Genomic DNA, 23843 nt, shown 5'->3' with positions numbered 1-23843 from the left:
AACAATTACATTTAAATATCAATTTAATTTAATGTGAAACCATGTTTTGTCTAATCATTGTAGCTAATTGCCATCCTTTAGAAGCAGTTTCCACAACATTTTTATTAACAATCTGGTAGCAAGTTAGTTGTTTGGAAGTTTCTTGCAGGAAGTATCATGCAGTATGAATTAATGTGTGTCAAAAAATATCTTTTTAAATGTATTTACTAGCTATGTGTATATAATGTATGACCTACCGAAGATTAGAAACCCCAATAGAGAGAACATGTCTTTGAATCAAGTATCTGGAGAATGTTCATGAGTCTGAGATGAAGGCTTCAAATAATGAAGTCAATATACACAACACTGAAGAAAGAAAGCTGGCTCTCCCACTCATTTCATCAACTAGGAATCTCGATTAACAATCAATAGGTGTTTAATAAATACACAGAGTTCAAACAGTATTGTAATAAGTAATGTTTGCAATAATCTCCCTAGGGCAATGCAAGATGTGTGACCTCAGAGTAACAACAAAGAGAGATTAAATATCTTAAAATGCCTTCTCTGTGTAGCTGCTAAAATAAGAAATGATCAAAAAATCAAAGTCAGTGTGAAATAAAACAGTATTTAAGTTATTTATGTAGAATGACCTACCAGAATATCTAGTACTGGGCTTAAAAGTCAGAAGGCCTGGTTTTCAGACATGTTTCTTTCATGTTTTAACTGTAGGACCTTAAGCAAGGTACTATACATTTCTGAGCCTTTTTCAGCTTCCCTTTTGAAAATGAAGATAGATACAACGTATATCTCATTGGGTTCTTGAGAAGTTTAAGATGATGAATGTGCCGAGCTTGCATAGTGCTGGGCACATTGGAGATGTTTAATGTGCCTGTCAAGTGTGAGTTCTCTTTCCTTTTACATCAAGAAAAACTTTTTTTGCACCTTGTATGTTTGGAATTTTCCAAAAATGGCCATTATTGTACCAAGTTCATGAAAAGGACCTCATTGTTTTTACTTGTGTTTCTTGCCGTGTCCCCAGATGCCTATTTGGCTACCAACACCTGGGCCTTCTTTCCTGTTGATTATTTTCCTGTTGATCATTTGGTGATCTTTCTTGCAGAGCTGGGACAGGAGTTGGTAGAGTAGGAGCTGAGACTTTTAAGTCCCACAGCACTAAATTAAGTGATTTAGACAGGTGTCTGTTTAGTATTGCAATTCAGGTATCTATCTGATTTCATCTGAGTTGCTCAGGGCAACCTCATCCTAAAAACCACGGGTTGAGATATTTATAAGTGAAGCATAGCTTATTGAGCCCTTAAGTTAAAATCTGGTGGTGTTTTAAACTACATTTGGGTCATCTCCATACACAATGTGTCCATTGATCTTCTTACCTAAGGCTAAGTTGGGCTCGAAATGGGTAGGGTAGACCAGATGGCTAGGTGAGGGCACTGGAATTCAGGCCAAGGAGTTCAGGCTTGCTGTGGTAGACAGCTGAGCACTGGAGCAGGGCAAATAAGTCGTGTGGAAGGAAGCACAGTCTGGTCTTCACCTGTAAAAAGATGGAGAGCTCATAGGGCAGAGTCAGAGACCCCTGCTGGAGGATGGCTGCTGGGTGTTCCTCCTCCCCTCATGCCTCACTTCCTCTCTAGGCCCCTGGGGTTTCTTTCTTCTCCACCTCCTCTGTGGGGATGCTGAGCCCATCTGCAGCAGCTGGAGGACAGGATCTTGGCTCTGCTCCACCACTTCTAAGGAGGCAAAGGTAGACCACGGAACACATTTTCAAGAACACATGCCTTGCCTTCCTGCCCCTCATCCTTGAACTTGTTCCTCCTTCCTAGCCCTTTGCTTACAACCATGGGGAAGCCTAGGAAGGGAAAGTGGTGTGGGACACTCTACTACTCAGGATCTATTTTCAAGGTCGATTGTGGGGATCAATAATTGAACAGTGAGTTTTAAATATGAAGTGCCATATAAATGCTAAATAGACTTGTAATTGATGGAGACTGTAACATTTCAGATGCCATAAGTTGGGATGGGAATGAATAGGTATGAAAGCTTATTCCATAAATACCATGATGAAATAACACATTCATTTGTTCAACAAATATTTATCCAGTGCCTCCTAGGAGCCAGATATTATGGTAGATGCTGGAGATACCAAGTGAATAACCACAAAAATAATGCTAAGCCTCCTTCCCACCCACAACCCCCAATCCACAGAAGTTGCATTCTTATGGAGAGAGGTGATAAGCAAACGAATAAGAGTGTGTGTGTGTGTGTGTGTGTGTGTGTGTGTATATATATATATAATGAAATGGTGTTAAGTGCTATGGAGAGAAATAAAGTAGAGGGGGTATAAGGAGTTGGGGAAATGTGAAATTTTAAATAAAGCAGACTAGACAAGGCCTGCTGGGGGCCATATTTTAATAATTAATTATTACCAATAAGTTTTGATTTTCCAAATGAAAATCAATTTCAGCCTAGGGTAAAAAATGCCTTTTCTGTTACCTACATATCCTTTCTAGCAATGGCATTTATGGTCTCAGGTGTGTGTGTGTGTGTGTGTGTATGTGTGTGTGTGTGTGGTGTGTGTGTGATTTTTATAGCTCCCACATTAGGATTTATTTTTACCAATATTTCCAAGGTCCAAAAGTTCACTAGTACTTTTTTCTAATTCTTTCCAGTATTTTAAATCTTCCTCTTCCCATCTTTTTCTCTCAACACATCCTTTTTTTTCCCCCTAAGTTTAGCAGCATCTTCTGGCCAAAGTTACTGCTGTATGTGCTCCCAGAAATTCAAATTCAGTGAGCCTTGGGAACTCGTGGATGAACCCCAGGCTCCACTGGGTGTTCATGAAAATGTGCACAGCTGTGACTTACTGGTCAAGAGTCCAGGCTCTGGATTCAGCGCTGAGATCTTGTGCAAGTTATTTGATCTTTCTGGGCCTCAATTTCCTCATCTGCAGAATGGGGATAATGATTCCTCCTGCAGACAGCTGTGTTGTGAATTCAATGCGTGGTCCATGGATGGACAGGATACAGCACATTGCCTAACCTATATATAATAGGCTCAAGAGATGTCAGGTGCCCACCTCCTGATTTTCTTCTCATTCTAAGTATTGAAAGATAATTAGTATAGTATTATTATCTTAGAACTAGAGTGGATTGTGGAAATTATTTGGCCTAATGGTTTTAAAATTAATAAAATTACTTTTTAATCAATAGAAGAAACCCTAGTTTTTCCCAGTGAAATTCAGCTAAGAACACTTGTACATAAGGAAGATAATTGGGATTAAGCTTGTTGAAATGGGAGCAAGATGTCTGGATACGCTCAGCATATGTCCCTTGAGACCTCAACCCTCTCTTCTCTCCCAGGAGCACCCTCTAAGGCACTCGGAGAAATACTAGAACTTCTTAGCTTTTTTAAGCTAACCAAGGCAATTTAGGCATATGGGAAAGAGACTGACTCTAATCTTCCATCAACAACTGTGCATCCTCAAATTCTCCTTGTAAACAGTCAATCACAACTGCCTTCTCCATAGAAAAATTTGAAGTAGAGAACAGTCTTATCCCACCTGCTCTATTTCCTTCCCTTTTTGTCTTCTATTGAATTTTTTCCTTCCAGTGTCACCAGTGGCTATCTACTTGGCAAACCCAATAAATTTTTCATCCTCTTTGATCTCTGTGCAGCATCTACAATTGACAGTCTCATCCATTCTGAAACTCTATCACCCTGGGTTTCCATGATCTATAGCAAAGGCTTGAAGCCAATCATCCTTCTAAATGATAGCTTTGATTACTTCACTCCCTCTCTCAGAAGTCCTCCATGGCTCCCTATTGCCTGCAGAAACAACTGTACACACTACAACTGATCTTCAAGGCCCTTCATAATCTATCCAGTATTAAGCTTTCCTTTTAACCTTAAATTTTGTGACTGACCTAGATTATTGTCTGAACATGCTCTACACTTCCAAATTGTGTTTTTGAAGCTGAGAAGGTCTACTTATAGCTGGGGAAAAAATAAGGCTGGTAGTAAAGAAGATGTGAAAGAGAAAAGACTATTTCATCTGGACCTGGTAAGGTGAGTCAGATTGAAAATAATAGCGATGACAGAAAGAACCTGACATACCCCCTGCCATTCATTAAGAGTCTTGGAGTATGTGTCTTTGTCAACCCTACTAGATGGAAGTCATTTGAGATCAGGGATCAATGTGTTATTCATCTTCAGAGCTACTATTGTACCCAACTCACAACTCGGTTCATTATAATCTTCAACAAATGAATGCGCAAAAGAAGAAATGATTGACTCAATTTGAAGTCTAGAAAACTTTAAAAAGTTACACAAGTGAATACAGTATATTAATTAACAGATTCAACCATTTGCAAAATGAAAAGTAATATAGCAATGTGCTTTTATTATCCAATTTCCTAATGTGTTTTTGTGTTTATAAATGATGCAATTATGCTATTACAATGTATTTGTGTTCATTAATAATTTTGTCAGGGAAAACCAATGCCCTGTTGGAACTATTTGTATACCTGGCCTTTTTATCATGGCTTTTCCAAAGGAAGCTATGTCAGTTATTTTTTGCCAAATAATGCTATATCACAAAGCACTCTAAAACTTAATGGCTTGAAGCAACCACCATTTATTATTGCTCATGATCTAAGGGTTTTCTGTGCAGTTCTGCTGCTAGGCCAGGCTCTGCTGATCTCAGCTGGGCTCACTCTTGCATCTGAGCCAGCTGGTGGGTCAGCTGGGGGCTGGCAGGTCATGTGAGCAAGGATGCCCTTGGCTTTGCTTTAAGACTATTGACCGAAGCAAGGGACCAGGCACTTTTGCCACAGTCTATTGGCTAAAGCAAGGGACAAGGCAGCTGAGATTCAAAGGGTGGGGAAATCAACTTAACTACCTCATATGGTGGGAGTCATTGCAGAGTCACATGGCAAAGGAAATAGATACAGGGAGAGACAGAGAATCAGGGACTTCTTTGTAATTAGTCTGCCATAGAAGATCTACATGCCTCTTTAGTTTCTCTTGAGATTAAGAAGGAAACTAGGAACGATTCTTGAAAGACCCTGGGCTTCCTTTTTCTTTTGAGGCTCAAGTTGCTACTTGAAGGTGCTCAAAGTGTTGCCATTCGACCTGCCCCTGAATCAGGTTCAATTCTTTAAAACCTAATTTCATATTCTGTCCTTTTCATGCCCTCTTCATTTCTTATCTTCTAGCCCAGGAAATGATAGATCAGTTGATTGTTGCCTTTGTGTCTATAATGAGTATAGAAGAAAAAAAGACTGGGAAATTCATAAGAAACAGATACATGGAGAAACTTAAAGGAGGCATCTTTCGGTTTGCCTGTTTCTGGGCTTGCTTTATTAAAGGCAAAATCTGGAAGAAAATAAAGTCTGCGGGCATTTTTTTTGGCTTGGGCAGGATCTAACTAGGTGTGTGAGGGCATCCGGGGGCGGGGAAACGAATGGAAGTGCTGATCTGGGGTATTGGAAGGCACCAGAAAGAAGGGACTGATCAATAGCTATTTTTCAACTGCGTAGCATAATTTGTGTCAGGCTGCTGAAATGAGTTAGTGCTTCATAGTTAATGGCTGTGAGCACATTCCTTTATTGCAGCACTCTCCAAAATGTTTGCCGTCAACAATTCTAAAAGGCTGTGAGTGACTCACAGCCAAAGTGAGTAATGCACTGGAACTTCGTGAGCTGGGGCCTCTTCTCCGAAAACCTTCCCCTTGGACACCATGTCTCTGTATTTACATCTCCGGCTTGGCTGCTCCTCAAATCATCTAGTCTTCTTGCCATCTTGTTTGGATATCACTCTTCTTTCAAGCTTCTCTTCCTTTATTTGGGGATTTCCTGGTTCCACCACTCAACCCTTTCTTAGGCTCTACACAAACACCATTCGCTTATTATATAAGGGTGGTCCATGGACGAGTAACATAGGCATCATGGAGGAGCTTATGAGAATGCAGAGTTCTGGGCACGACTCCAGACATACTGAATCAGAGTCTGCATTGAAACAAGATACCCAGAAGATTTGTGTGAACAGGAAGATTTGAGAAACACTGGACTATTTCATAAACATTGATTTTCGCCCCTGCTATTTCCATTCCCTCACTGTTAACGTCCTCAGGCCCTTTTATCTCTTACCTTAGGTTGGAAAATACCTCCCCCTAGCTTTTCACCAGTGATTCTAAAGTGTGATGAGCTGCCAAGTCAAAGATTGAAATAAAGTCCCATTAGAAGTTTTGCTTTTTCAAGGTTGTGTATTTGCTTGGGTCATTGGAAACTGGTGGTGGCTGTTTTCTTCCTCTGTAACATGGGATAAACCATGAAGAAGTCTGAAAATTATACAATTCTATAAGCAAAGTCCACACTATCTTACCTTCACTGTGCTCTAGTGTTAATCAAGCCTTTCTGCCAGAAGAGTGGGTGTTGTGTGTGACTCGAGGCATCTTAGAAACATGTTCCAATGTAAATAGCTCCCACATGAGTGAGTTACATCCATTCATTGAGTGCTCACCTTGAACCACGTGCCATACATGGGCGTTGCATATTCACACTGTGATTTAATATGCACATCAGCCCAGTGAAGTATGATCCCCATTTTCCAGATGATGAAATTGAGGCTCAGGGAAGGGAGGTAAATTGCCCAAAGTTACACAGCTGGTGAACTGCAGTATTTGAAAGAGGCTACATTTTTAAGTACCGTGTGATTTCTCCATCTGCAGATTCCTTTCTTTAGCTGTAAAAGGCTTTTTCCTCAGGGTTTACTGGGCATATATTTTTGGGGAGAGGCACTGCACCAAGCTAATTGTTGACCTTCTTCCACATCTGGTCACAGGTATGCAAACAGCCCCATTCCTGCTTTTGTCTTTATTATCTGATTCACATGCTTCCTCCAGTTTGATGTTCCTTCTGATCCCTTCCAGTGAGATGTCAGCTCTCTCTCTGAATTGTGTTGCCCACGGTCCTCTGGAAGCTCTACTTCTTTGTGGAATTACCACTCTAACAAGGACGGTCCATCCTTTGCTCCCCTCTTCTCCCTTTGCCTTGCCTGGCACTGTGCCTGGCAGATCACAAATAACACGTATTTGTTCAGTGAATTGAATCTGAGCTGATTTCTCTCTGACAGGGACCTTGGGAGTGTCAGAGCCCAAGTGGGGGAAAGGTTGTTGACAGAGGAGAATTTTCCACACAGCCTATTTCACACTTTTTACCAAGGACCTGCACAGATCTCTCTTAAAATACAGTCCACAAAGCACTGAAGCTGCAAGAAGGATGAGTAGGAGATAAAGTATGTGATAAACCCCTATAGCCACCCAGGCCTGGCCTTCACGAAGAGGGCGCCCACTCTACTGTTAAGGAGCTTTTGCTGCTTAAATATCTCACTAGCGGAACTCAACTAGGAAGAAAGCAGAAAACATGTAAAACTTCCTCTTGGAAAGCTATTCTGTCTTTGATTTTTCAGAATGTCTTCAAGTGATTTGAGTCTATTTTTAATACCTGTGAGACATGATGTTGTGAGGAGAGCTAAATATAGGGGCCACATCCCCCTTTCTTTTATTCATTGGCCTTAATCTTCCTAGGAGGAAAAGAAAATGCACACGATGTTTCACCACGGAGTGGTGACGTTTGGCCTGACGGGCCCGGCTGAAAGGAAATTCATAAATACTGTGTTGGAAATAAAGATAATGAATGGATGCTTTTTGGAGAAAACGTTAAGTGGGAGTTTATTTATGTTAAACCTCCCCTGTCTGCTGAAGACTGCGAGATAGTTCCTCTTGTTTTCCTTGGGGTCCTTTGGGGACAGCAGTCAGCCTGTGTTACTAGAGTAGGCTTCAGCACCCTACCAACAGCCTCCAGAAGAGCAGGACACTCAGCCAAAAATAACACACAGCATCAAAGCGGCAGCTATAATTCCGGTTCATTTTATACTGACAAGGCTTTTTTTTTTTTTTTTTGGAAGAAGGCATTAAGCGCATCTTAAAAGCAAAACAACTTTGTGAGTACTCATTGGACCAGAAGGAGAGACTAGTGCTTCTTGCAGCAGCTGTGAGCCCGAGGGCTCTGTGTTGGAGGGCTCCGCTCTCTGTCCTGGGTGCTCTTTCGTGCTTTTGTGTATCCTACACACCTTCAGGCTCCACATTTCCATTCGTTTTGGGTGGATCTCTATATTATCAGCATCTGGGATATGGGTTGCAGAAGTCCCTGAAGTGAGTCTTTAATCTGGTGCCAGGTGCCGATACCACCTTGAGTCTTTTGTTGAGGAGCTGATTGAGAAGGGAAGGCAGTTGAAAGTGTGGCTAATGGAGAGGGCTCTGGAACTACCCACTCGGCCAAGGCTTCCCCCTTTCAAAGCCATGAAAACTTTTGGAACTTAATTCTACTTTTCCATGCTTCGGTGTCCTCATCTGCAAAATGGGAATGATGGTGATACCATGCAGAATTGTTTTAAACATTGAAGCGCATGGCGTGTTGCAGCTGGTCAACATTTTTGAGCCTCTGAGCTTATCATTGCAACAAACAGTGAGGCCAGGGCAATTTCTGGCAAGGTGGCATGATTTCAAGCCCCTGGTTTGATATGTTTACTATGGTTTAACAACCATCTCCAGGGCAGACTTGGCTTAATTTGGTTTCTAAATCTGTTCACAGTCCTGATTCGCAGTGTTGTTTTCAGTGGGATGGCAGCCTCGGCTTTAGCTGGGAAGTTGTATCTACAAGTGTTGTATCTGTGCTCCATGTGGGCTGCCTTCTGGAGAAGAGGCCTCCCACTCTTTGCCTCCCTGCCGTTCCTCTATAAATAAAAGCAGCCCACAATCCCTGCCAGGAAGATGGAACCTCAACTGGAAGTATTTGAGGATGTCTTCCAATGAGGTGGAAATCAAAAGTTCCCGGATAGCACTCTTTCTGCCCAAGTCCAAGAAATACAATCCCCACCCACTCCGTAAGCCTTCTAAAAGAAGACGTAGTTTTGCATCTCTTTGCTGTTAAATGCAATTCGGAAAGACTTAACATGTCAGCTGCTCTGGGATTGTCCTACCTCCAAAGGGGACCCTGGAAGAAACAGGGCCTCAGGAGCTATTAGATCAGAAGGACCCTTGTCCCCAAATTTCTCTGTTAGTACAAATCAGTGACTGAAGTCTAGATGAGGAGAGTTTATTAGCCTGTGTGGACATCAGTGTTGTGTATTAGTCTGTGTGGACATCACTGTTGTGTAGGTATCCATGGATATTTGGATTTGGAAATGAGCCTGAAAAAAAAGAAAGGAATCTATAGTTTAGGGTACCATGAATTGTTCCCTGTCCTGTGGTCTGTATTGAAGTGAAACATTTTAGAAACTATTGTATTTTGAATACCACCATGATACTCTTGTTTTAGTGGCACCCACTGAAGGTGGGACAGGGTCTCCATGCTGCTCTTCTCCAACGACACTGTGACAAGAATGGTGATTATTGGAGCTGAGCTATGTTGGGGCAGGGGGTTGGGATAGGATGGATCCCTGGGGTCGTGCAGCCATATTATCCTGCCCAGAGAGCTGATCTTACTTGCAGCTGTAATGGTTGCTTATCTGTCTTTCCCTCTCACAAGACCATGAGGGCATGGATGTGTTTTTGTCATCTCTCAATCGTTAGTACCTAGCACCATTCTTAGCACACAGTAGGTATTTAATTTGTGCTTTTCGAATCCATGAACGTATTCTGGGACAAAAAAAAAATGATGTAAAAACTTGACTTTGCATCTGTTTACTCAGGAAGAGAGACATTTATATTGATTTCTATTACAGCACTGGGTGTATCTATGATGTCAGTTTCAGACTTGGAAACACATTTGAATTTGAATTCTGAAATCCAGTTTGGTCTGTTTATAAATTTACATTTTTCTTAAAAAATGGATACCTTATAATTTTACATATGTATGGGGTACGTGTGATATTTTGTTACATGCGTACAATGTGTAATGATAAAACCAGGGTAATTAGGGTAACTGTTACTTCAAATATTTATCATTTCTTCATGCGGAGAACATTTCTGATAGGCACACTTAAAATCTGAAATAACGTTATATTAGTCCATTCTTGCATTGCTATAAAGAAATACCTGAGACTTGGTTATTTATACAGAAAAGAGGTTTAATTGTCTCACAGTTCTGCAGACTGTACAGGAAGCATGGCTGGTGAGACCTCAGGAAACTTACAATCATGGCAGAAGGCGCAGGAGAAGCAGGCACCTTTTTCATGTGGCTGGAGCAGGAAGAAAGGGGTTGAAGGTGATACATACTTTTAAACAACCAGATCTTGTGAGAACTCTATTACAAGACAGCACTAGGGGGATGGTGCTAATCCATTAGAAACCACTTCCGTGTTCCAATCACCTCCCACCAGGCCCCACCTCCAACAGTGGAGATTACAATTGTGCAGATGCAGATCCAAACCCTATCAAAAGTAAATTAAATAAATCATAGAATTTGTCTTTCTACTCTTACCACCTCCTCCCTGAAAGTGTTAAGCAAATGCATGCTCAGTTTTATGGATGTTAGGTTAATACATGGTCTGCACCTGTAAATTGTAGTTTATTTGTTGTAGAACCTTAAAAAATTATGGCTGTTTAGACAGAAGCTAGAAAGTATGAATTCAGCTCTTATTTTGCAGTTCCTGTCATAATGCTTTCCTGGGAAAAATAAAATGAACAGCCATGTTACTCGCAAGTGGCCTTACCTGTAAATTATATATTTTTTTGTGGTTTTATGCCAGACCCTTGATATTGCTTTAACCTGGTTTTCATAGTTTAATTTATTTTAGTTGGTAAAGATTATTCATCACTCATTTAATTCCAAGGTTATCTATTGATTCTTTTCTCCTCATTTGGTATTTTCTGACATTTTGTGGCACTCAATATTGATTTATACAAAATCAGTCATCTGAACGTGCAGAGGCGGCGTCATGCACTTGTCATCAGCTGTTTTTCTGAACTATTAAGTGGAATAGCCACGTATGTCGAAGGTGTTGGGTGATTTAAGGGCTGGAGTCCTGCCATTTGCACCTACTGGATCATGCCTCTAAAAATCCTTGCAGAATTTTGAAAAATGAGATCCCTGAGAAAGTTCTCCAGAGGTAGTAACAAGCAGTTTCTTGGTAGGGTGCTAAATTCTTCCCCATAATGTGGATCAGTCATTCTGTTCCAAATCCAACCTAAGCCTGTGCTCTAGGTTAAAAATAAAGAAATAAAGCTTCATATGCCAATAGACCTTCAAGGTAAGTGTCCGTAGCCCATTGCTTCTTAAACTTAATGAATCAGCCTTGTTAAAATGAAAATAAAATACTGTAGGCCTGGAGTGGGGCCTGAGATTCTGCTTTATATATATATATATATATATACGTATATATGTATATATACGTATATATATACGTATATATATGTATATATACGTATATATATATACGTGTATATATACGTATATATATACGTATATATATATTTTAATTATACTTTAAGTTCTAGGATACATGTGCACAACATGCAGGTTTGTTACATATGTACACATGTGCCATGTTGGTGTGCTGCACCCATTAACTCGTCATTTACATTAGGTATATCTCCTAGTGCTATCCCTCCCCCCTCCCCCCACCCCACAACAGGCCCCCGGTGTGTGATGTTCCCCTTCCTGTGCCCAAGTGTTCTCATTGTTCATTTCTAACAAGCTCCTAAGTGATGCTGGTCTGTACCTCTTTGAGTAACGCAGCCTTAGCTCACCTTCCAAATTGCCGTCTTAATTCTCTCCCATTTTGAAATTCTTGCACCCTGTCTGAAGTTCCCCTCACATTAGGATGTTGGTATCACGAGTAAATGGAGAGGGAAGAAACATCCCACATCCCCTCCCCAACTTACATTTTACAACAGCCGCAAGAACCTAGTTATGTTACAAGTACGTAAACCAACTGGATAGTTTCTAATAATCTGCAATCAAAAGAATTGGGTCATTTCTAAAGTCCCAATTTTCCAGAACCTTTAAATTCATATTTTGTAAATCAATTTGTGCCTGGGGGAGTTTAGCAATCCCCCGGCTCCTCTCATCTAGCCATTTGTAAGGCTCCTTTCATCCCATCCGCGCTCCTTGCCTGGCTGCAGAGAGTCCTGCTCTCCAAGCTGAACTGGAAAATAACTTGTAACACAATGTCAGAAGATAAAGCTTCAGGCTACCCCTCCTAGGAGTGTTTGAATTTCATAGACAATGACAGAAAAGGTTTTAAAATCAAAAGATATGGCAGGTGGGATTTTTAGACTGCTGGGGGCCTTTTTTTTTTTTTTTTTTTTTTTTTTTTTTTTTTGCAGGAGGGAGAGAATGAGGGGAAGAAGTTTCCAGCTTCCCTCAAATATATCGTATAGCCCTTTTGTTTTTCATTCAATCTAGTCATTAGATCTGCATTCCCACTCTACTCATTAGTTTATTGATTATTTCTGGGGGCTTATGACTTAAGATAGTCTTTAAAGGAAACTTTAAAGACAGTATTCTGTAATTTATCTCTGCTGGGATTAACATTTGCTAAGGCAATACTCTGTGTCTCTGGGCTCTCTTGATGCCCAGCATATCACAAAGTCAGGAACAGGATATAAACATACTGGAAAGGCCAATATTAGTTTTATACTGAATTGGGAAGGATGATGTATTTAATGTCTTCACCTGGTTGGACTTATATTTGATTCTTTGCAAATCAGTGACAGATTCATATGTACAGAAAAATTGAGGTTCTCATCTATATGTTGTTTTTTATTACATTATTTTGCTTCGGGCACAAACATATCAAAGTAATTTAGACACTGTGGATGAAGTCATCTGATTTCCATTAATAAATGTCTACTAAATCCTTCTGATCACAGTCAGTTGGTATTATTACACAGTTATAGAAAGACATAGTAATGCCATGCAGTAATTAATTGGCATCTACATGGCTCAGATTCATACAAAATTTAATGTTTGTAGTGACAGCCAGGTTATTTCTCACTTAAGCAATATAAGTACACTTAAGTATTGAAATGGATTCTGTTTCTTGGTTTGAATATTTGGGTCTTTTGCTTTCTATCTCTGTTCATTTTGAGTAGGTTAAGAAAAAGTCCTTCCTGGTTTATTATGTTCTTTTTTGTAATAGAAGCTTTCTTATTCCATACAACTGAAAATGGTAGTTCACTGGTTAATCACATAAATTGATTAAATTGGGAAATCATAAATGATATGCAGACACAAAACATTTGACTTTTGCTTAAAACGTATAAATGCACATTTATTTGCCACTATTTTGCTGTGGAGCCAAGGCCTTTTCTCTAAATATGGATCCACAAAGAGAAATTCTGAAGTTTTTCCCATGTAAGCCATAGCCTTAAAGTAACTCTACAAATTTCACTTTTAGTTTCTCTAAAGTGAATCAAGAATTTAAAGACAATGTCCAACAACCTGAGTACAGAATCTATATAGGTTTTTAGGATTCCTGGCCCTCCAATAACAACTTTTTGAAGAGTAACTTTTCTTTCCACATCATTTGACTTGTTTCATGAAAAAAGCAACTTTTTTCTATCCAAACTCATATTTTATAGATATAGTTATTTAATTGAATTATGTAATTATATTAACAGGCACAATTGTCAATAACAGGACCTGGATAAATGCAAATGAATCTTGGTAAGCCTACAAGTCAGTACGTGGGAGCCAAGAGACACAAGTAGACCAGAAAGTCTTCACTCCACCAGCCACAGGTGTTCAATTGGCCATAAAACCATGGGTGTCACTGCAGTTCAGGTTAGGTATTTTACAGAGAGAATGGTGAGCATCACTGTTCCAGGGCAACAGTGAACTGGAAGCCAGTACTCTATTTCCCTACCTTCTGAAATACAATGACTACAGTACTGGAATTCATAGTCTTCTGATTTATCACTCTTAGGACAGAAATGTTTTTGGATCTATTTGTTTTATTATAGAGTTAATATATAGCCACCTCCAGTAGTGTGGGTTTGACACATGATTAGAATTTGTTGGTGAAGCAAATTTCTGAAGGTAAATACCTTGCTATTAGCATCTAATGAAAAAAAAAACCCACCTAAAAACCAAAAACAGAAGTAAAATCTATGGGAAAACATACCCTATTCATGTCTAGGAAAATTTCATTGAGGTGAAGTTAAAGTGGAAATGTATAACGTGGGCAGTAGGGACTCATAAAAATTCTATCATAGCTGTTAAGTGAAAGTGTGCACAAAATCCCATGGGTAGGTGAAAGATCATCCATTTCTTCCATGCCTGGGGACTCCTTGGCTCGGAACTTAATTTTCTCAATATCCACCTGCTCCCTTCACCCCAAACTTTTTTGTTTTCTCCTTTTCTCCTCTAGATTGAATATTTGCATCTAACAGAGCAGGGTAAAGTACCATCTTTTACCAGCATTTAGCATTGTGGCATGCATGTTTTAATTTACCTGGAAAACTATTTTTTAGTTGCTTGATTCTTACAATGAGGTCTTAACCACCTTCCCTCCCTTCCCCATTGTTGAGACAGGGTCTCACTCTGTCACCCAGGCTGGAGTGCCGTGGCACCATCATAGCTTACTGTGACCTCAAATTCTTAGGCTCAAGCAATCCTCCCACATCAGCCTCCCAAAGCTCTGGGATTATAGGAGTGAGTCGCTGTGCCTGGCTTAACCCATTTTTATTCTATAAGCTAAAGGAATTTATCTTAAATCAGGGAGGACTGACTGATGCACTTTGTATAGGTTTTTCGTATATATATAACTTTTTCATAAAGAAAATGTTACAAATTCTAAAACTCTATTTCTTATTAGTCAGCATATTCTTAATATGCTGCTTATCTGGAGGGAAAAACAGTGGGTAAGGAAAAGGTTTTCCATTACTTTTTGGCATCAATTTGACATTAAATTTCATATGGTACCAGCAGCTAAACTGCATGACTGGAGGCCCACACTCCTGACGTACTGAAAGTGTGTTGTTTATTCTGAGGCAAGAAATGGTAGAGTAAAAGTTTTTGTAAGGTACCTAGTTTACTCTACTTAAATATTACATTCTTGCCATGACTTTTACTTTATTTCAAAATTTATTTTATTTTTTAATTCAGAGTGTTTTAGTTTGCTAGAGCTGTGGTAACAAAGTACTACAAAGTGGATGGTGTTGACAACAGAAATGTATTGTCTCACAGTTCTAGAGGCTGGAAGTCCAAGATCATGGTTTGTTGACAGAGTTGATTCCTTCCAAGGGATCTGAGAGAGAATCTATTTCATGCCTTGTATTAGTCCATTCTTACACTGCTATAAAGAACTAACTGAGACTGGGTAATTTATGAAGAAAAGAGGTTTAATTGACTCTCAGTTATGCAGGCTTAACAGGAAGCATTGCTAGGAGGCCCCAGGAAATTTATAATCATGGTGGAAGGCCAAGGGGAAGCAAGCGCCTTCTTCGCATGGTGGCGGAAGAGAGAGAGAGAGAGAGAGCGAAGAGGGAAGTGCCACACACTTTTAAACCATCAGATCTCATGAGAACTCGCTAACCTGAGAACAGCAAGGGGAAAATCCACCTCCATGATCCAATCACCTCCTACCAGGCCCCTCCTCCAATTCAAGTGAGATTTGGGTGGGGACACAAATCCAAACCATATCATGCCTGCTATGGTTTGAATAGATCCTTCCCAAAATTCAGTCGTGGTTAACATGATAGTACTAAGAGGTGAGGCCTTTAAGAGGTGATGAGGCTGCCGTGAGGGCTTCTCCCTTGTGAATGTGATTAAGTCCCTCATAGAAGTGGCTTCACACAGTTCAGTCACTTGCCCTTTTGCCAAATGACCACACAGCATTCCTGCCCTCCAGAGAAGCAGCCCTCACCAGATAATTGGACCTGCCAGTGCCTTGGTTCTGGATATCCCAGCCTCCAGAATGGCGAGAAATAAGTTTCTGTTCTTCATAAATTACTGAGACTGAGGTATTCTGTTACAGCAGCACAAGTGGACTAGGACACTGCCTCTCTCCTATGTTCTGGTGGTTGCTGGAAATCCATGGCTTGTAGATGCATCACCCTGAATCTGTCCTTACCCTCATATGGCCTTCTCCCTGCCTACATCTGTCTCTGTGACCCAATTTTCCCCTTTTTATAAGGACATCAATCATATTGGATTAAAGCCCACCCTAATGACCTCATTTCAGTTTTATTCCCTTTGTAAAGACTCTATCTCTGGCCGGGTGTGGTGGCTTATGCCTGCAATCTGCAATCTCAGCACTTTGGGAGGCTGAGGCAGGCAGATCACTTGAGGTCAGGAGTTCGAGACCTGCCTGAGCAACATGGTGAAACCCTGCCTCTACTAAAAATACAAAAATTAGCCGGCATGGTAGTGTGTGCCTGTAGTCCCAGCTACTCGGGAGGCTGAGGCAGGAGAATTGCTTGAACCCGGGAGGCACAGGTTGCAGTGAGCCAAGATCACGCCACTGCACTCCAGCCTGGGTGACAGAGTGAGACTCTGTCTCAGGAAAAAAAAAAAAAAAAAAAAAAAAAAAAAAAAAAAGACCCTATTTCTAAATAAGGGTCACATTCTAAAGTAATGGGGGTTAGGACTCCCACATACATTTAGTTATTAGCACTTGCATTTGAAAATACTTTAAAAAAAGAATCTCCCAGCAGTGTCCTCAAGCAAGCTCAAGTTTGTGTGGTGTTAAGAAGCACAAGAGCTTGAAGTAAAAGACTTAGAGTTCTTGAAATGTCAGTGTCGTGGTTTGGCCAGAGTCATTATACATACTTTCCTTGATGTTTATTTTTATAGTTTCTCCTTCATTTAATTAAAACATCCAACAAAGAAGAAAAAAAACTATTCTTTTTTTTTTTTTTTTAGTGCTTGATTTAAGAACAGTGAATAAAAGCTATGCTGTTTAATAAGCTCCTGTATTCATGTATGTTCTCATTATGTTTACAATTTGGAGACATGTACTTTGTTTTATCAGCATTGAATTCATATAGAGCTACATTTATTATTTGATGCTTCACTTTGCTTTCATTAATTTCCTTGCTAAGTGATCGGTAGCATGGAAGTCATGCTATTCTGAGTTTGGATTCTGAGACGATGGCACACTGCATTGTTGAATGCTTTGCTCTTTCTTTTTAAAATTCATATTTCTGCATCATCTTTAGAAACTGAGACACTTAATGCAGTATCTTATGAACAGGAAAAGTCAAGACTGGAAAAGGAAGAGAAAATAGTGAAGTGTGAGAGTCTGGGTAGAACAGACTGGGCCTGTAATGGAAGCTATTTAAAATAATATTGCAGGACTACCCAGTGCCTGGGATCTATGTTCTAGCTAGATTTTTTTAACTTAATTTTCAGAACAACTCTGAATTGGAAAGTGTATTGCTCTGGATAGGCTAGCTTATGTTTTAACAAATAACACTGGAAGCTTATTTCTTGTTCACATAATGCCTGTTGTTGGTCCAGGTGACTGTCCAAGGCACCTGTTCTCCTTGAGAACAGGGTCGGCATTCCTGTCTGCCTCTGTGTTAAGGCACGACTTAGCAACACACGCATCTGCAGTCACCGCGATAGAGAAAGAGTGGGCTGAGAATCAAGTGCCTGTTATTGAAGCCTCCCCCACCCTGGGAATTAATACCCACCCTCTTACATTTCCTTGGACAAAAAAGGCCATGTGGTTATGCTGGATTTTAAGGGAGTTAGGGAAATGCTATCTTGCTATGGGCTTGGAAGTAGAGGGGAACTAGATACTGGTGGACAATAATGTGCCTGAGACTATAACGCATACTTCCCCTTTACACACATGGAAACCAGGTCTCAGAGAAGTTGAGTAACCTGCCCAGGGACACAGAGTTAGAAAATAATGGAGCTGATAATCAAATCTAAGTCTGACTTCAAAGACTATGCTTCCAACCACTCGTGTGCTGCCTTCCATAAGAACAGATATAACTACATTGCAGATGGTGCAATTCAAATGATAAAACTAATTGCTCCCAGTTGTCCTTATGGGATGCTGTTGATAAGGATTTAGGGAAATGGGGTAAGAACCATATGACTGGTGAGGCTTCCATTGAGACTAGTCTCTGGGGAAATTTTCTGGAAACTTGGTCCTCTGGCCTTTCTTACACCTCAGAGAACCTCTGAGAAGCATCTGTATATTCTCAGTAAAAGGGAGGAACTGGGCAAGTAAAGGGTTTTGCATGTGTCTGTTTTACTAGAGATGAGGTGGAAGGTATAGTCTTGTGATTACTAAAAGGATAATAATGGCAAGTTAGGTTTGTATGACAGTTTACAGCCTACAAAGCATGTTCCTATATAATCTTCAGATAAGAACAAACTTAAGTGTCATAATTGACCGAGGTGCTGTATTAATGAGGTATGATTGTCAAAACAGCCAGTGGGATCTGAGACTGCATCAGTGAAAGAGTATCGAGTAGCATCAAGTAGACCTTGGAGTTATAGCTGAACTAACTCTTGGCCTCATCACCAAGGCAAATGTCTTCATCTCTTTTGGATTCTTTATCTGTAAATCAGGAGCATAATAATAACCTCATAGAATGTTTGTAAAGGGTAAGCTAGACAAGGTTAGTAAAGCACTCAGCACAGCATTGGACACCTAGGTCCATGCTCAGTAAATGTTAGTTGCTCTTATTATGATGATTATGGTTGATATTGTGGCAATTTTTCAAACAAGGCATGTGATTGTTTGGCTATGTGTGCAATAATAGATCATAGCAAGAATATTATGATCACTTCTGTGAGCACGGGAACTCGTAGAATACATTTCGAGGCTGGCAACCAGAATGGAGAAGTGACCTGAAACCATCTTACATTTTCTGAAGAACCTAACAATATTTAATCTGGAAATTAGACACTTTAGTAGAAGTTTGGGAGCATGGGGCACCACTATATTTGCATCTCTGAAGGGTTGTTCTATAGAATGGGCTTTAGTCTCATTCCTTCTGGAATTAAGAAGCAGTACATCCATGGGTAGAAGTTGCAGGGAGAAGGATATCAATTCATTTTGGGATAAAAATTATCAGCCATGGAACAGGACTGTCTTGGGAGGTAGTGAATTTACCGTATTAAGTGATATAGGCAGGGCCATGTGGATTCAGGTATCAGACGAGTGATTACAACAGAGAAATTTGAAATGATACTCTGCACCGAGTTTTGTGATTCTAATCCTGGGTGCATCTGGAGAGCATTAAAAAAATTCCCAATGTCTTGGGTCCTAGTTTAGACCAATTAGATAAGAATCTCTAGGGGTTAAGGGCAATTCTTAGTATCAGGAGACAGCATCATTCTGCATGTGAAGTGCTAGTGAAGCATTGACTGGGTTTGAGTTCTAAAGTTTGAGGAGTTCATTCAAACCGACGCCTCTGATCATTTCGTATACTGATTTAGAAAACGGGTTGAGGCCCACGGTGGGATTCAAATGCCTGCCTGCAGAACATCTTATGGGGGAAGGGGAGGGACTCTAGATGCTCAGAATTCAACTATGGGAATGAGTCTATTTTCACCCAAAGGAGCTTGCTATTATTCATGTTCACTGGCTGCTGAGTGATTCATACGCTGCTTTTTGGGGGAGATGTATTCAAATGAAATGTGTTGCTACTATGTAAAATAGTTTATTTCTTCTAGGATACACCAGCCCACTGATGCAACCTGGCAGAACAATGCAAATTCTGGTGTGTGTGTGAGCATATGTGTGTGTGTGTGTGTATTGGGGCAAGGAGAAGACGGGAGCACACATAGAAATGCATATTTCTCAAGCATAGAGCAAGCCTGCACACTTCCCTCTTCTGACCTTTACACCACAAGCATAAGAATGACCCATTGTCCACCGGCCCTGGAGCTTGGTTGTTCCTAATCTCTGGACGCTTGATGGCTGAGCTGGCCTTCAGCTTGGCCAGTTGGCATCTGTCTGGGTAGCCCCATGTGTCCCAAATTTGCTCCCCGGTGGGTTCTTCCTGCCCGATCCCTCATCCTCTGGCATGGCATTTTCTCCATGACAGTCTGCCCCTGGACTGCCCTGGCTGCTGCTTTGGTAAAAGCTTGCAAGGAGAGAGAGTAACAGCCGCTGGCGAATCCAGTTTGTGCAAGCAGCATCAGCAATGGATGAGACCTCCCCAAGGCTGGAAGAAGACTGGAAAAAAGTACTTCAGCGAGAAGCAGGCTGGCAGGTAAGTGATGTCCTCAGCTCCACACAGGACCCAAATCTCTCTCAACTCTTTTGGCTCCAAGTCTAGGTAATATGCGTACATCAATTTGTGGAACTGTGCTATCTGCAAGCACGTCCTTTCGAAAAAAGTCATGGGTAGTGTCCACATCTTTGCAAACCATGCAAATAAGACCCCAAATACATTTACTCTAGATTGTCAAGCAAGCTAATAGGGTTTTACAAATCTATAGGTGTTGCTAAATTTATACTTTCTTAATAAAGTTTCTTGAATTAACAAGTTGCAGGTGTATATCAAGGGAAACATGCAGATTTGGTTTGTGTGAGTATAAGTTCATTGCGATATAAAAATTTAATACAACACCTGTCATCAGACTTACTTTATGGTGTTATAGTAGCTTAGAATAGGGGCTTGGTTTTAACCTATTTTTAATGAGGTGACCATTCTTTTAATGCAGCTTGCATGCCTTCCTTATTTATGCTGAACTCATAATAGGTAGAAGCTCTGTGGTATGCAGAGAGTTCAAGCTAAAGGATTCATTTTGGTGTAGAAGCAGTTTTCATTAAAATATGCAAAGCAGTAATGTTTATACGTTACAATACCTATTTCAAATTAGCAAAATTATATGCTCCTGTCTCGTAAGCTGCCAGCTGAAATCCCTTCCTAAATCCTGTTGAATGGCTTTGATTACTCTTCTTCACATTACACACCTCTAATGCATATTTTTACGCATCCACTCCGCTGCCATTTAATTAGACAACAATGTTGAAGACTGATGCCAGAGCTCTTTTTCTGTTTCTTTTTTAATAATGCTGCTGGCGTATGGAAAAAAGACACTTCTGTGTATGAACCATTTCTTAGGGATGATGTTGGATAAAGTGAAACTCTGATTTTCCATTTTGTCTGTAGCAGAAACTTTCATATAAAAATGGTAATTCAGAATGAGTTGATTTTTAATGTCAATTAAAAAAATTCTTTCTTTTATAAAAAGAGGGAGCCTTTTCTGAAGATTTCTTCTTCAACAGAAATTTTAGTGAAATGTAATACTGGTATTGACTGGTATGTTTTGTTGTATGCAATGTGATGTTAAGTAAGGAGCTTCAGAAAAAAACACCCTCTAGCCTGCCATGAAATTGGAATCCTTTCACTTTGAGTGGGAGCATTATTCAGGAAGTAGAAAAGGATACAAAATAAATCTCTGCATGCTACTTTCAGGATGACATGTGGTGGGTCTCCAGGGGTCCAAACAGATATTCAAATATTTTATGGTATGTTAATGTGACTTTTGGATTTTTGTCTTTCGTTTGCATGTTTTCCTTTAGAAAGTTGTCATTTTATATAGTCTTTATTTCAAAGGAGAGTGAAGGGAGGAAGAATGTGAGGAGATGACTCAGACATCTCTGTGGATAAAATGTTTAAACTAGAAACATGAAGTCCAACTGTTTATGTAAAAATGCATGTGTCATATCACTGTCAGCATCCCGTGACCCTTTAGCTTATTAATTTACCAAAAGGCTTCTAATGAAAATATTGCCTGTGCTGTTTGCTTCCAAAGATGTGATCCTGTACAGCTGATTGAACCCTGTCATTTCCATTGTGATAGCTGGAGCTCCCCTTTCTAGCTAGTGGAGGTAGTGGTTAGAAAAAAGGCGTCCTAGGCCGGGCACGGTGGCTCACGCCTGTAATCCCAGCACTTTGGGAGGCCGAGGCAGGCAGATCGAGGTCAGGAGATCGAGACCATCCTGGCTAACACGGTGAAACCCCGTCTCTACCAAAAATACAAAAAAATTAGCCGGGCGCGGTGGCGGGCACCTGTAGTCCCAGCTACTCGGGAGGCTGAGACACGAGAATGGCGTGAACCCAGGAGGCGGAGCTTGCAGTGAGCCGTGATCGCGCCACTGCACTCCAGCCTGGGTGATAGAGCAAGACTCCGTCTCAAAAAAAAAAAAAAAAAAAAAAAAAAAAAAAAAAAAAAAAAAAAAAAAAAGAAAGAAAGAAAGAAAAGAAAAAGGGCATCCTAGTCTAGTCTCTGATTTGGTTTCACTGACTGTTGGTACTACAAGGCATTGGGTGGAAAGTATGTCATAGGGTGTCAGCTACAGCATCATCTGCTTCTGCACCTCTTGAACATCCCCAGGAGGTCTGCCTACTGCCCTCATTCATTTGTATTGCTAGGCTGGGTCCCCATAAGCCTGTAGTCACCTACTTCAGTTGACACCAAAGCTGTCCCTAAGGGAGGAAACTAAATCTGATGGCCTCAGATGCAAGGCCTTTGTGGCGAGGGTGACTTCTTTTGGCCATCCGTGGTAGTAATGCAGCTGGGGAAGTAAAGATTGCTTAAGAATGAATTGTGATGGATGCTGAAGCTTTAGTTTAGCTGAGCACTATATTTCTTACTGGAACTGATTCAGTACTTTTCTACTTACCTACTATTTTCCCACCATAGTGCTAGGAGTTGTATGTGTGTGAGAGAGTGAACAAACACACATACACACATATTTCAATCCTTGTAAGAAGTCTAGAAGGTAGATATGATTATCCCCATTTTACAGATGTAAAAAGCAAGGCTCAGAGAGGTTACATAACCTGCCCAAAGCCATTCAGGGTCTCAGTTCATGCCTGTTTGACTCCAATGCCTATCCTATTCCCACTTTTGTTGCTATGCCATCTGAATTAAATTTTATCTCATTATTTATCTCATGGAATAATAACTTACAAGCAGCTGTGATGTGGGCAGGCAGGAAGAAAGGGAAAAAGCATGATGATCTTCTAATGAAATAATCAATCTCTGAATCATTAAGACTTTAATAAAATGTTTTTTAATAGTTTATTTTTTTAACCCTTACTCTATGCCAGACACTAAACTAAACTTATAATTCTTACAAGTACTCTGGCAGACAGATATTATTTATTTATTTTGTACCAATAGGGAAACAGAGGCAAAGTGGTGTTAAGGAACATGCCCACAGTCACATAGTCACAATGGGGATATGGACCCATTTGGCTTGACCTTGAAACCTGTACCCGCCTTATGACAAGGCTGCTTCTCAGAGTGTATTTTCTTTGTTTCCTCCTCTTCTTCTTCTGCTTCCTTTTTTCCTTCTTCTTTCTTCCTTCTTCTCTCTTCCTTCTTCTTTCTTCCTTCTTCTTTCTTTTTTTTTAGATAGCATCTCCCTCTGTCCTCTGTCTCCCAGGCTGGAGTGCAGTGACGCAATCATGGCTCACTGCAGCCTCTACCTCCTGGGCTCAAGTGATCCTCCCACTTCAGCCTCCTGAGTAGTTGGGACTACAGGTGTACACCTCACATCTGGCTAATTTTTAAAGTCTTTTATTTGTTGTAGATTGGGATCTCTCTTTGTTGCCTGGACTAATCTTGAACTCCTGGGCTCAAGTGATCCTCTTGCCTCGGCCTCCCAAAATGCTGGGATTACAGGTGTGAACCACCACACCTGGCCTCAGAGTATATTTTCACATTATATTTTATCATTCGTACTTTAACTTTTTCATCTCACAGTAATGTGATGGGATTGCTCTTTGAAAACTTCCCCGAAAGGATTTTCTTTTTTTAATAAGTCAAGAGTTGGGCAAAATGCCTTGCTCACTCACTTCTACAGAATGTATTTTAATTGGATGCTGTTTGCCTTAAGTGAACCAGCTTTTACTTATG

The 23843-nt window shown here is 40.4% G+C and overlaps 1 protein-coding gene across 4 annotated transcripts in view; it reads left to right on the top strand.

Moving 5' to 3' along the window:
* The window catches only part of PPARGC1A (PPARG coactivator 1 alpha), a 684626-nt gene that overhangs the window by 363326 nt on the left and 297457 nt on the right, over positions 1-23843 (top strand). The window contains exon 2 of one of the 4 annotated variants that reach the window (XM_016951407.3): positions 20012-20179. The exons of 1 other annotated variant lie outside the window; for it this stretch is intronic. In XM_016951407.3, the coding sequence (XP_016806896.1) occupies positions 20111-20179 (69 nt within the window). In that variant the 5' untranslated portion in view covers positions 20012-20110. Of the gene's footprint in view, positions 1-16898; positions 20180-23843 lie in introns of those variants that run through there. 2 more of the 4 variants (XM_016951413.4, XM_063809425.1) reach the window with 2 other exon arrangements.

This window comes from Pan troglodytes, chromosome 3, assembly GCF_028858775.2.
Source record: "Pan troglodytes isolate AG18354 chromosome 3, NHGRI_mPanTro3-v2.0_pri, whole genome shotgun sequence".
Lineage (NCBI taxonomy): Eukaryota > Metazoa > Chordata > Mammalia > Primates > Hominidae > Pan > Pan troglodytes.
This window is presented reverse-complemented; position numbering and strand designations above follow the sequence as displayed.